Below are 14573 nucleotides of genomic sequence, written 5' to 3'. Positions count from 1 at the left end.
TGGATACAGCAAAAGAATCTCTTTGTGAAAAAAAGATTCCCCTAAGTTTCCTTTTGATTCTTTAATCATATCTCAGTCTTACTTATGTGCTAACAAGTCCCTAACACCTCTCCTCTCTGTCTGTCTCTTAAGCACAGAGGCTTCGTGCCTCCCGCCTTGGTAAACCATCAATTTAGCTGCTTTTTACCATATAGTCATCCCTCAGGATCCGTGGGGGATGGGTTCCAGGGGCCCCTGCGGACACCAGAATCTTTGGATGCTCAAGTCCATTATATACAATGGTGCCGTGTGTGCACATAACCTACACGTGTGTGCACATAACCTACACGTGTGTGCACATAACCTACACGTGTGTGCACATAACCGACACGTGTGTGTGCGTACGTGCGCAGTGGCGTCTGACTCTTTGCAGGCCCATGGACTATAGCCCACCAGGCTCCTCTGTCCATGGAATTTTTCAGGCAAGAATACTGGAGTGGGTTGCCATTTCCTCCTCCAGGGGATCTTCCTGACCCAGGGATCGAACCCTGGACTCCTGCATTGCCTCTTTACCACTGAGCCACCTGGGAATCCCACATATTCTCCTGTATACTTCAAATCATCTCTGGATTACTTATAATACCATATACAATGTAAGTGCTGTGTAAAGGATTGTAACTACAATGTAAATGCTATGTAAATAGTTGCCAATGCACAGCAATTTCAAGTTTTGCTTTTTAGAACTTCCTGGAATTTTTTTTTTTCTATTACTTTTCATCTATAGTTGGCTGAATCCTTGAGTGAAGCCTGCGGCTAGGGAGGGCTGACCATATTTATCTTTAAAAGCGACTTCTGTCTATGGTCTGCAATTACAGTTTTTCCTTAAAGCAGTTATACACAGTTTCCTTTTAAAAGACATTTATCTGTCCTGCTGTATAGCACAGGCAATTACAGTCAGTGTCCTGGGATAAACCACAACAAAAAGAAGATAAAAAGAATGTATACATGTATACACATGTGTATAAATATATCAAAAGAATATTAAAAGAATGTATACATATATATGTATAATTGAGTCACTTTGCTATACAGCAGAAATTAACACAGCATTGTAAGTCAACTATACTTCAATTTTTAAAAAATTAGCAGAGTAAAAAGTGAGTCAAATAAAAGAAGACTAAGCAAACAAGAGTACAGGGGATACCTGAATAACACAGAGGTCAGGAAAGTGATGCTCAGTTTTGCAAATGTTGCCCAAGATGGAAGAGTTTTCACTGCATCGAGTTCAAACAAAACCGCAAACAGGGTGCAGATGAGAGGGACCCAGGCATGAACAAACAGCTCTTACCATATAAACCACAGCAACAAGGTTGTCCATCTAAAATGGGGTGTGAAAAGGTCCCTCATTTTGCCTCGGTCTTCCTGTTTCAAGACAAAGAATGCCATTTACTCTCTTCCCCTGCAGATGTGTGGGCAGTGGCCATGTACCTACCCCAGAAGGAAATATCCACCCCCCAAAAAAAATACTCGTTCCCAGGTACTCTGGAACACAGGGAGGCCCCTGTGGCAGCCGCTCCTTTCCAGAGAGAAGCCCACCACTGGAACATCCAGTCTTGTCACTTTCACTTTGCAACACACATTGGAAATTACTGTATACTTTCTCCATCCAGAGCATCTTCATACAGAAGGGAGTGGGGAGAACGCAGTCTCTCCCTAAAGGCAACTAAATGAACCTCCTGCCCCCCAGGCTCTTTGGGAGGCCCCCCTGCCCCACCCCTGTGCTTCCCAAAGCAAATCTGGGGTATGTCCTTGGCTTCCATGCTGTCAGACCCAGCCTAATACTTCCTCTAGAGCTGGCGAAATTCCATTCAGTTCTTTTCACCCAACATAGAAACAATCAGAAATATAATTTTATTTTAAAAAATAATTTCCTCGTAAGCTCTTGTTGTTTGCTTAAGGGTATTTGTGATGTTTGTATAAGCTGCAGGGTTGATTCTTGAGGGCGGGGACTGCAGCCTTCAAATCTTGCTCCTTTTCCCCCCTTGCACCTGGGGTAGGTTAGGTGCTCAGCTGCTTGTACTGTGGTGGACTCCCTGACGGTATTGCCGTGGGGAGCGATGCACCGTCCATTAAGGACGTCTACACGGGCGCGGTGTAGTGCCCTGGATATAAGTCTATCACGACACTTCTTAATGTGGTTTTTTTGTCGAGCAACCACATCTGCTAATCAGACTTCCTGGGTGCTCAAAGATAAAATCGAAGCAAGAGTAGTTACAGGACCCATGAGGGGACATTATAGGACATTTCTCTAGTCACTGGCTAAACGCTCCAGGTGGCACTTTTAAAACTTGGCAATGAAAATACACAGATTGAAGTTGCCAAATTCCCCTCACGGGCCCTGTCCACTGCAGCCCCACCCTCTCACTACACAAGCTCCCCAGCTCGCATGGAAACAGGTGGGGTCTGTCCGCCTGGCACTGACCTGTCTGGAAATGATGAGTTTCCCCAGAGGCATGGGAGCTCCGTTTTCCGTGGCTATTCTCTTTAAGGTGGCGATGGCCTTCTCCTGGTTCCCGGACAGCACATCATACCTCGCACTCTCCGGCAGCCACTATGGGGACAGGAGACAGAGATGTGGTCGGCTGCAGCGGAACACAACCCTTGGTCCCAACCACACGCTCTCACCTGTGTGTGAAGTCCTTAAGGCCGGAGGCTCTGGGGCCAGAAGCCCGGCTTCAGGTCCCAGTGCTGCCATTGATTTAATGGCTTTGTGACTTTAAACAATAACTTGACCTCTCTGTGCCTCCATTTCCTCATCCATCAAATGGGGATAATAATAGATCCCCCCTCTTAGGATTGTTGAGAGGATCAGATGGGATTATCCTAAGTGCTCAGCACAGTGCTGGGAATGGTTGATATAGCTGCCATTGTGGTTGTTGCTATGACTATAATTTGGTGCTTCTGAGTTCCAGGTGATGGCTGAATTAAGACTGCTGCCAAAAAAAAAGTTTCACCTCTCTCAACACCATCATCATCACCTCTACCTCTCAAGAAACTACACCTCACCTGTGTTTAGCATCATCTTGAAAACTCAATCTAAGAGATAGAAAGAAACCAGAAATACCTTTAGGCCTAATAGAGTCCCAACCTCACGTGACTAGATAAAGGTATCTCCATAAAACAAAGTAACAGTCATCTGTGAAATAAGAGTGTATGAGACTTGGAGTCAGAAGATCTGGTTCAAGTGATTTCTGTTACTTATTAGTTGTGTTTTTTGACAAGTCAATCAACCTCTCTGGGCCTCAGTTTCCTCATCAGTAAAATGAGAATGTAGCAGAGATTAAAATTCATGCTTCCCTTTCCATAGTATAGAGTTGTCTTCAGATATGGCTACCCAGTCAGAAACTACATTTCCCAGCACCTCTTGCACCTAGGCAAGGCCATGTGACATGCTTTCACCAATGGCATATAAGCAGAATATTCCTGGCCAAGTTATGCCCTTCTTCAGTCTTTGTGTGCTGCTGCTGCTAAGTCGCTTCAGTCATGTCCGACTGTGCGACCCCATAGATGGCAGCCCACCAGGCTTCCCCATCCCTGGGATTCTCCAGGCAAGAACACTGGAGTGGGTTGCCATTTCCTTCTCCAATGCATGAAAGTGAAAAGTGAAAGTGAAGTTGCTCAGTCGTGTCCGACTCTAGCGACCCCATGGACTACAGCCTACCAGGCTCCTCCGTCCATGGGATTTTCCAGGCAAGAGTACTGGAGTGGGGTGCCATTGCCTTCTCCGATATGTGTAGAAGATCCCAAAGGCTTCCCTGGTGGCTCCAGTAAAGAATCCACCTGCCGTTGGATCCACCCAGGAGACATGGGTTCTGTCTCTGGGTCAGGAAGAGCCCTTGGAGAAGGAAAAGGCAACCCACTCAAGTATTTTTGCCCAGAAAATCCCATAAATGGAGGAGCCTGGCAGGCTACAGTCCATGGGGTTGCAAAGTGTTGGACGTGAGTTGGTGACTAAACAACAATGGAAGATTCCAAAGCCCTACACAAGAGCAGAGCTATGAGCTAGAAGGAAGCTGGGTCCAGAATCACACTTGTCAAACAGAAGCACCCATTCTGGACTGTTCTGTGAATGAGAAATAAACTCCTAGCGTGTTAAGTTACTGAATATGCAGGCTTTTCTTGTTACAGAAGCATCCAGCCATGCTTGAAGCCAGATATTTAAAATTCTATCATATGGGTTGAATTGGGTTTTGTCACTTGCAACTGAAGAATACGAGCTGTTCCAAACACACTCCCCTTAAGTGTAGATCCTGCATGGGGGGATGGGGCAAGAGATCTCCCACCCCCTTGATATCTCCCTCAAGGACATCCCAGCAGAGTCTGTCTGGAGGAAACCTGACGCCCTATACCGGGCCTACCCCTGGCCCTGTTCCTTTGTCTCATTTCCTGATCAAAAGAAATAATCTTAAAGTGGCTTTGATGCCCTCCTCCACACCCTCCCCACAGAAATACAGTGAATGGCAAGAGACCAAAAGCAAAGGCTGAGGTCCCTCAAAGGATACCTACAAAACACAGGACCGCAAAGAGGAGGAGTGGGACAGCTGAGAGGATGAGCAGCCAGCGCCAGCCCAGGCTGGGCATCACAAACACAGCCAGGACGACCTCGAACACTGTCCCGATGGCCCAGAACACCTGGCAGGGGAGAACGGGGGTCAGTCACGGTGCAGCTCTGGTCCACACAGTGTGCAATTCCAGGGCCGCTGTAGACAAGGTTCTCCATGTGGGTGAGAGGATCCTTGAGGTCAGGAAGGTAAGAATGGCCGTCCCTTTTCCTGTGGTCCATATGGGTGGGCCAGGGCCTCCACGCCACCCACATTATAATATTTGCATGGCACCCACTGGAGTGTGCACTGTGGCAGCTCTAGTTACGGAGATCAAAACAATCAATATTGTGTGAGGCCAACAGAGAAGTGGACACATTGGTTTTTGTCTACTGATATTCACCTTCCTTGCCCAAGAGTGCCCTGGTCTCCTTTATCAGAACTGTCACTCCCGTGGAGCTGAACATCTTCTGTCTGCTTCTCTGAGTCACTCCATGCTTTTCCACCTGCTCTTTGTATGGACCTCATCCACAGATTCCCTGTCCTCTGGCTTTACATTGGGTGCAGCCAATGGGGGAACCCCATAGGAGATGAGAGCAAAGACAGACGGGAGTGTTTATTCCACCAGGATGGGCATGGGCTGGCTGCACCCTTCAGCTGAAGGTCCTCAGAAAGGACAGGGAGCAGGCAATGAGGGCCACTCAGGGTTCAGGATCAGCAGCAGATGCATTTCAGTATTTAAATTGGTTCATCCATACCAGTGTGGACCAGCTGACCACCACCCCTGATTGTCAGGGGTAGACACAGTCAGGACGGTTGGGCAGTGGGGTCAGTGTGATCAATACTATCATGTGAAAAAAAAATACTATCTTGTGGTCATGGTGATTAGGAAGGATTCTGACTCAGTGTCCAGCAGGGACAAATAATATTACCACTGCATGGAGGAGGGTCATTAGGCAGTTGCAAATTTGTCCTGAGGGCTTCCAGATGGTAGTTGGAAAACAGGTCATAGGACCCTGGCAGAGGGAAGGCTTGAGAGGGACTGACTGGTCCAGGAGATTTTTAAGGCAGTCTACTGGTCACAGAGGTGGCCGTGAATGGGGATCTCACATATGACACGAGTGAGTCTGGATACAAACAGAGGTAATGAATGATGACGGGTGAAGGGCAGGGGTTTGGTCCACTCAAGCTACACTATTCAAAACCAACTCTCAGATAAAAGTCATTTCTAGTTCAAGAAGGATGTTCTACCTGCCTGCCACCAGTTTTTTTTTTTTCCAGGAATGGCAGACTGATTTTGCTTGTTGTTGGAGGAATTTATGCATATTGCCAAACCACCATGTTGAAATCAACATAACTGATTCATTTTAATCCGTGCGTATTGCATTTTTCTTAAATTCCACATTCTTCATCCTGTGGCTCAAGACACAGGAAATCTGCTGCTCAGAGACCAAGTATTCTTCAGACTCCCAGACCGTCCTCCTTACCTCAATCAGCAAAATACATTTAGCTCTGGCTTTCATGGGAAGGAACTCAGCATACAGTGTGACCCTGGGAAAGCAAAAGAGAGAGAGGGAATTAATGTCAGGGCTGAGTGGGCAGATTGCTGTGGTTTTCTGGATTTTTTCAGCCAAAGAAAAAGTCAATGTCATTTAGTCTTACTTCTCAGTGTATTTCAGTAAGTCTCTCCCTGTTTTGGTGTTCTCTCTCTTTGATCTCTCCGTCTCTCTGCTTGAAACCCTAGCTGAGACCATAAGAATACTGAACCCAGCACTTCTTTGGCGGTCCAGTAGGTTAGACGCCATGCTTCCACTGCCGGGGGCATGGGTTCTGTCCCTGGTGAGGGGACTAAGATCCTGCATGCCACATGGCCAAAAAAAAATCTCTGTGCCCTGTTTTTATTGAATATATAAATAGTATTTCTGAGCTACTTTAATAGTATTTCCATGTCATTTATCCTCTTACACACATATATTCCACCATATTCATGGGCCATATTTTCCTTAATAATAGCTACCTGTTATTGAGGACCTACCATATGCCAAATGTTTTCCTAGATGACCTACATGAATTATCTCACTCAATAAACGACAAACATGGAGAATCAACAGGGTAGGTAATTATAATTCCCACTGTGTGTGTGTGTGTGTGTGTATCTTTAGCTCCTATTTTCATCTCTGTATCTGCGTCGAGTGAGTGAAGACTCTTTGCAACTGTATAGTCCATGGAATTCTCCAGGCCAGAATACTGGAGTGGGTAGCTGTTGCATCCTCCAGGGGATCTTCCCAATCCAGTGATCAAATCCAGGTCTCCTGCATTGTGGGCAGATTCTTTACCAGCTGAGCCACCAGGGAAGCCCAAGAATACTGAAGTGGGTAGCCTACCCCTTCTCCAGTGGATCTTCCCAACCCAGGAATCGAACCAGGGTCTCCTGCATTGCAGGTGGATTCTTTACCTACTGAGCTACCAGGGAAGCTGGTCAGATAAGTTGTTATTTGACTAGGATCACATAGCTAGTAAATTAGCAAGTAGAAGAGCCATACTTTTAATCCAGGTCTGTCTATATTATGCACCCCTTCATTCACTTCCCTATTTAGGTGGTTTCACAATTATAAACAATACTTCAACAAGCATCTTTCATCTTAAATCTTTGTTCACATGTGTTTTCCTTAGGATGGATTCTTATAGTAGAATTTGAGTCAAAGGGTATGCATATTTTAAGGCTTTCGATAAATATTACCAAAGTGGTTCCCAAAAATGTTGTTTCAATTTATATTCTTCCTACAAATACCTCTCTCAACACAAACCATTAGGAATTTCATTAACTCAGCTTTGAGAATGGAGACCAATTGCCGGCATTGTAAAAGATGACAGTGATTATCATGAATGACTTTGAAATTTTATTAATATTCTCCAAGTGGTGTTCCTGTATTATTTTTAAAAATCAATAATAGTGAAATAAGAAGTGTGTTTACATTTTTCTCTACCAAATTAAAGTCAAGTTACTAACCATGAAAAAATGTGCTATAGTATATTCTGAGGACAAAGCTAATCCTTAGATGTCAAGGATTTGTTTGGACATGCTCTAGTGAACGGGAGAAGGCAATGGCACCCCACTCCAGTACTCTTGCCTGGAAAATCCCATGGATGGAGGAGCCTGGAAGGCTGCAGTCCATGGGGTCGCTGAGGTTCGGGCACGACTGAACGACTTCACTTTCACTTTTCACTTTCCTGCATTGGAGAGGGAAATGGCAACCCACTCCAGTGTTCTTGCCTGGAGAATCCCAGGGACGGGGGAGCCTGGTGGGCTACCATCTACGGGGTTGCACAGAGTCGGACACAACTGAAGTGACTTAGCAGCAGCAGCTATAATGAACTTAGAGCATGCAACCTTTTTATTTTAGGTATATAAGTGGTACACGAATGCATTTTCATTGTGAATAATCTAGCAATACGCAAGAATACAAAGTATCTGAAGAATCTTCCTCTTCCCCCTTCCCCCTGCTTCCATTCCCCTGCCCCAAAGCCATGACTAATAGCTGTTTGCTTTGCAAACTTCCAGCCCCTTCTCTATGTAAATGAACATATAAATTTAAAACTGAACATTTTCCCAAAGAAGACATAACAGATGGTAACAGGCACATGAAAAGATGTTCAACATCACAAATCATCAGGGAAATGCAAATCAAAACCACCACGAACTATCACCTCACACCTGTCAGAATGGTCATTATCAAAAAGACAACAAATAACAAGCATTGAGGAGGATGCGGAGAGAAAAGAACCCTCATGCAGCGTTGGTGGCAATGTAAATTGGTGCAGTCACTATAGTAAACATTATGGGGGTGCCTCAAAAATTAAAAAGAGAACTATCATATGATCCAGCAATTCCACTCCTGGGTATTGATCTGAAAAAATGAAAACACTGATTCAAAAAGATATATGCACCTCTGTGTTCACCGCAGCATTATTTACAATAGGCAAGGTTCAGAAGCAACCTGTGTCCAACAACAGACAAATGGATAAGGAAGATGTGGCTATAAACATATATATATACACATACACACATACATTTATATATACACAATAGAATATTAAACACTAAAAAAGAATTAAATCTTATCATTTGCAACAACATGGATGAACCTGGAGTACTATACTAAGAGAAGTCAGTCAGACAGAGAAAGACAAATGCTGTGTGTTTCACTTATATGTGAGATCTCAAAAACAGAACAAGTAAATAAACATAGCAAGCAGAAATAGAGTCATAGATACACAACAGACAGGTGGTTGCGGGGGCAAAGCGACAACCAGGTGACGGACGTGAAGAGGTAAAAACTTCCAGCTGCAAAATAAATGAGTCATGGGTATGAAATGCACGCTGTGAGGTCTATACACTGGGATTAATTACATAATAATAGTAGTAATTGGGCTTTCCATGGGGGCACTAGTGGTAAAGTATCTGCCTGCCAACGCAGGAGATGGCAGAGACATGGGTTTGATCCCTGGGTCGGGAAGACCTCCTGGAGGAGGAAATGATTACCCGCTCCAGTATTCTTGCCTGAAACATTCCATAGATAGAGGAGCCTGGTGGGCCACAGTCCATGGAGCACCAAACTCCGACATGTGCTGAGTTCATGTGCTCAGACACGACTGAGCACAATAGTAATAATAAATTTAACCACGACATCTTTTTTCTTCCCTTCCCTTCTCCTTCCTTCGCACACATGCAGTGTATGGCCAGTGTTCCATTCATACAAATGGCCCCATTCTTACCACTTCTGGCTATGCCAGCCCAACTCGCAACTGTCAGCACCTGTAAGCGTCCCCGGAGTGCTTTCCCTGGTCATTAAAGCTTGCTTTGCCAACCCGTGTGGCAGACCAGAAGTGCCAAGGAATTTAACTTCCCAGGAGCAGCTCTCAACAAACCACAGTTCGCTCGTCTCTTGACCAGGACAATCTGGAGAATGTGTTGCAGTCTCCCAGAGGAAAGTCCTTGCTCCTGAGTGCCTATGTCAGGATCTGCTCCTGATAAGACAGTTTGGAAGTCTTTCCATAATAATCTATATCTATCTACCAGATTATTTTTTAACAGCTGCAATCCTATCGATGAACTTAGATTGTTTTCAATTTCTTGTTTTCGTAGCCTATGCCACAAGGAACATCTCTTCTTGTAATTGTGCCCCGCATCTGACCATTATTTATAGCAGTTCATTATGAAAAAGAGTAATTTGGGATTCATTCAAAGTAGGGGGATTACTGCAATCAGGTTAAGGCTCAAAGAACGAGCAATGAAATTAGCAACGCCAATAAGCAAATGATACAGACGTGAATAAATCCCCTCTGCGAGTAATTGCATTTTTGGCACTTGGCAGTTAGAGATTTGCCATTTGGATCACACGCTTGGAGAGAAATGACCTGGGATCTCCATCTGGCATTTCTGCTTGGTCTTTGGGGAAAGAGCAGTGTCAAGGTCAGATGTGTGAGCAAGCTGATTCTAGACAACAAATCTAAGGAAACTTCTGAGGCAGGTCTCAAGGTAGCACAGATGGGCAGCTACCTGGGGTATTTGTCTTTAAGAGTGGCTAGAACAGTCAGTAGGATGCCAGGTGGGGCAGGCTTCCAGCTCATAGGTAAGTAGTGTTTCTGCTGAGATACACAGCGCCCTCTACTGGAAATAATAAACCATCTCCCCGGGTGCCAGCCTGCATCTTCTATACTTTTTTGTGAGGCATGATGTGACTGGTGGTGGAAGTAAACTCCGATGCTGTAAAGAACAATATTGCATAGGAACCTGGAATGTTAGGCCCATGAATCAAGGTAAATTGGAAGTGGTCAATTTACCTTGAGATGGCAAGAGGAATAGGTGATCTAAAATGGACTGGAATGGGTGAATTTAACTCAGATGACCGTTATATCTACTACTGTGGGCAAGAATCCCTTAGAAGAAATGGAGTAGCCCTCATAGTCAACAAAGAATCCAAAATGCAGTACTTGGATGCAATCTCAAAAATGACAGAATGATCTCTGTTCATTTCCAAGGCAAACCATTTAGTATCACAGTAATCCAAATCTATGCCCCAACAAGTAATGCTGAAGAAGCTGAAGTTGAACGGTTCTATGAAGACCTACAAGACCTTCTAGAACTAACACCCCAAAAAGATGTCCTTTTCATTATAGCAGACTGGAATGCAAAAGTAGGAAGTCAAGAGATACCTGGAGTAACATTTTGTACTCCAAGGCAAATTTGGCAAATGAATTTGGGCAAAGGCTAACAGAGTTTTGCCAAGAGAACGCACTGGTCATAACAAACACCCTCTTCCAATAACACAAGAGAAGACTCTACACAAGGACATCACCAGATGGTCAATACCGAAATCAGGTTGATTACATTCTTTGCAGCTGAAGATGGAGAAGCTCTATACAGTCAGCAACAAGACGGGGAGCTGACTGTGGCTCAGATCACAAACTCCTTATTGCCAAATTCAGACTTAAATTGAAAAAGGAGGGAAAACCACTAGACCATTCAGGTATGACCTAAATCAAATCACTTACGATTATACATTGGAAGTGACAAATAGATTCAAGGGATTACATCTGATAGACAGAGTGCCTAAAGAACTATGGACAGATGTTCCTGACACTGTACAAGAGGCAGGGATCACCCCCAAGAAAAAGAAATGCAAAAAGGCAAACTGGCTGTCTGAGGAGGCCTTAAAAATAACTAGGAAAAGAAGAGAAGCAAAAAGCAAAGGAGAAAAGGAAAGATACACCCATTTGAATGCAGAGTTCCAAATATCAGGGAGAGATAAGAAAGCCTTCCTTAGTGATCAATGCAAAGAAATAGAGGAAAACAATAGAATGGGAAAGACTAGAGATCTCTTGAAGAAAATTAGAGATACCAAGGGAACATTTCATGCAAAGATGGGCACAATAAAGGAGAGAAATGGTATGGACCTAACAGAAGCAGAAGATATTAAGAAGAGGTGGCAAAAATACACAGAACAACTACACAAAAAAGATCTTCATGACCAAGATAACCACGATGGTGTGATCACTCACCTAGAGCCAGACATCCTGGAATGCAATGTCAAGTGGGCCTTAGGAAGCATCACTACATACAAAGCTAGTGGAGGTGATGGAATTCCAGTTGAGCTATTTCAAATCCTGAAAGATGATGCTGTGAAAGTGCTGCACTCAATATGTCAGCAAATCTGGAAAACTCAGCAGTGGCCACAGGACTGGAAAAGGGCAGTTTTCATTCCAATCCCAAAGAAGGGCAATGCCAAAGAAAGTTCAAACTACCACACAATGGCACTCATTTCACAAGCTAGCAAAGTAATGCTCAAAATTCTCCAAGCTAGTCTTCAACAGTACATGAACCGAGAACTTCCAGATGTTCAAGCTGGATTTAGAAAAGGCAGAGGAACCAGAGATCAAATTGCCAACATCCGTTGGATCATAGAAAAAGCAAGAGAACTCCAGAAAAACATCTACTTCTGCTTCACTGACTATACTAAAGCCTTTGACTGTGTGGATCATGAGAAACTGGAAAATTCTTAAAGAGATGGGAATACCAGACCACCTTACCTTGCCTCCTGAGAAATCTGTATGCAGGCCAAGAAGCAATAGTTAGAACTGGAACAACAGACTGGTTCCAAATTGGGAAAGGAGTACTTCAAGACTGTATATTGTTACCCTGCCTATTTAACATTGTGTGAAATGCTGGGCTGGATGAAACACAAGCTGGAATCAAGACTGCCGCGAGAAATATCAATAATCTCAGATATGCAGATGACACCACCCTTATGGATGACACCACCCTTACGGCAGAAAATGAAGAAGAACTAAACAGCCTCTTGATGAAAGTGAAAGAGGAGACTGAAAAAGTTGGCTTAAAACTCAACATTCAGAAAACTAAGATCATGGCATCTGGTCCCATTACTTCATGACAAATAAATGGGGAAACAATGGAAACAGTGACAGACTTTATTTTTTGGGGGCTCCAAAATCACTGCAGATGGTGACTACAGCCATGAAATTAAAAGACGTGTGCTCCTTAGAAGAAAAGCTATGACCAACCTAGACAGCATATTAAAAAGCAGAGGCTTTACTATGCTGACAAAGGTCCGCCTAGTCAAAGCTATGGTTTTTCCAGTAGTCATGTATGGATGTGAGAGTTGGACCATAAAGAAAGCTGAGAACCGAAGAATTGATGCTTTTGAACTGTGGTGCTGGAGAAGACTCTTGAGAGTCCCTTGGACTGCAGGGAGATCCAACCAGTCCATCCTAAAGGAAATCAGTCCTGAATATTCATTGGAAGGACTGATGCTGAAGCTGAAACTCCAATACTTTGGCCACCTGATGCGAAGAACTGACTCATTTGAAAAGACCCTGATGCTGGGAAAGATGGAAGGTGGGAGGAAAAGGGGACGACAGAGGATGAGATGGTTGGATGGCATCACCGACTTGGATGGACATGAGTTTGAGCAAGCTCTGGGAGTTGGTGATGGACGGGGAAGCCTGGCGTGCTACAGTCCATGGGGTCGCAAAGAGTTGGATACAACTGAACGACTGAACTTAGTTACTTAGTATGTGCAACTATTTTTGCCTGGAAAATTCCATGGACAGAGGAGCCTGGAGGGCTACAGTCCACGGGGTCTTAAAGAGTCAGACACGACTGAGTGGCTGAGCAATTAGAGGTGATTATTGTTTTGGGGTTCCTATGTACATTTTTCTAAAGTTTCTAAAACAAAAATGTACTGTTTCCTGCCTCTCCTCTTCACATCAGTATTTAAAACACTGAACCACCTCCTTCTCAGGCTCAGTGGATGGCCCTATGCAAGAAAATGGAAAGTGAACAAATAATTCTTTCTTCAGCCTCCCAACACCAAACCCTAAGAGAACAATCCACGTTGCTTTGCCTTTCTTCCTGTTAAAATAGATCTTCCCACATCCAACTTTTCTTATTTAGACACTATTTAGTTTTCATTTAGTGTTAGCTAGAAATATCACTTCTCTTTTCTGGAACATAGACATGTCTTCGAGATTTATTTCTACTCATTAGCACTTAAGCCTGTTTAAAATTTAAGCAAAACAAAAAACTTTAAAATGTCAACAGCACCAAAAAAATGAACACCCTAAAACTACTACTGGATTCCACTATCCTGTCACTTGGTTTTCGTTGTAAAATAAACTGCTTAGTGGCCTAAATGAGTAAACATTCATTATTTTCCCCCAAAATGTATTGTTTGTAATGATAAAGTTACATGTAACTCTTTTGCTTGGATTAAAGCCTCTTCTTCTTGTGGCTATGTAAATTGGTACAGCCAGTATGGAGAACAGTATGGAGTCTCCTTAAAAAAAAACTAAAAATAGAGTTATCATACGATCCTGTAATACCACTCTGGGGCATATATTCAGAGAAAACCATACTCTGGAAAGACAATACACCTCAGTGTTGACTGAAGCACTGTTCACAACAGCTAAGACATGGGAATAACCTAACTGTCCATCAACAAAGAAATGGATAAAGAAGATGTGGTATATTTATGCAACAGACTATCACTCAACCGCAAACAAAGAATGAAATCATGTCATATGCAGCAACAGGAAGGGACCTAGAGATTACCATACTAAGTGGAGGAAGCCAGAGGGAAAAAGATAAATATCGTGTGATACCGCTTATATGTGGAAACCAGAAAAAAGGTGCAAGTGAACTTATATAAAACGAAACAGAAATAGACCCAGAGACAGAAAAGAAACTTCTGGTTACCGAAGGGGAAGGCGGGGGAGAGGTTTATGGAACAGAAATGAGTCAGTTATGGCCATGCTAGCCTAGCCAGTGCCCGGCCAACTCAGCAGCTGACAAAAGACACAAGAGTAAGTCTTGCAGAGCTGGGAACCATCAAAAGACCAAACTGCAGAATCATGGGTTAAATCTATTGTCATTTTAAGCCTAAGGATTGGAGTAGTTTGTTACAAAGCAAAAGG

General features: G+C 43.7%; 1 protein-coding gene across 1 annotated transcript in view; it reads right to left on the bottom strand.

Moving 5' to 3' along the window:
* Positions 1 to 14573, bottom strand: part of SVOP (SV2 related protein) — a 73150-nt gene that overhangs the window by 15775 nt on the left and 42802 nt on the right. Inside the window, exons 7-10 of the mRNA XM_019977966.2 lie at positions 6068 to 6131; positions 4546 to 4671; positions 2462 to 2590; positions 1328 to 1401 (exon numbers count right to left, since the gene is read on the bottom strand). Coding sequence (XP_019833525.2) covers positions 1328 to 1401; positions 2462 to 2590; positions 4546 to 4671; positions 6068 to 6131 — 393 coding nt within the window. The remainder of the gene's footprint in view (positions 1 to 1327; positions 1402 to 2461; positions 2591 to 4545; positions 4672 to 6067; positions 6132 to 14573) is intronic.

The sequence above is a fragment of the Bos indicus genome, chromosome 17 (genome assembly GCF_029378745.1).
Source record: "Bos indicus isolate NIAB-ARS_2022 breed Sahiwal x Tharparkar chromosome 17, NIAB-ARS_B.indTharparkar_mat_pri_1.0, whole genome shotgun sequence".
Classification (NCBI taxonomy): Eukaryota; Metazoa; Chordata; class Mammalia; order Artiodactyla; family Bovidae; genus Bos; species Bos indicus.
The sequence above is the reverse complement of the archived record's forward strand: the minus strand, read 5'-3'. Positions and strand labels throughout refer to the sequence as shown.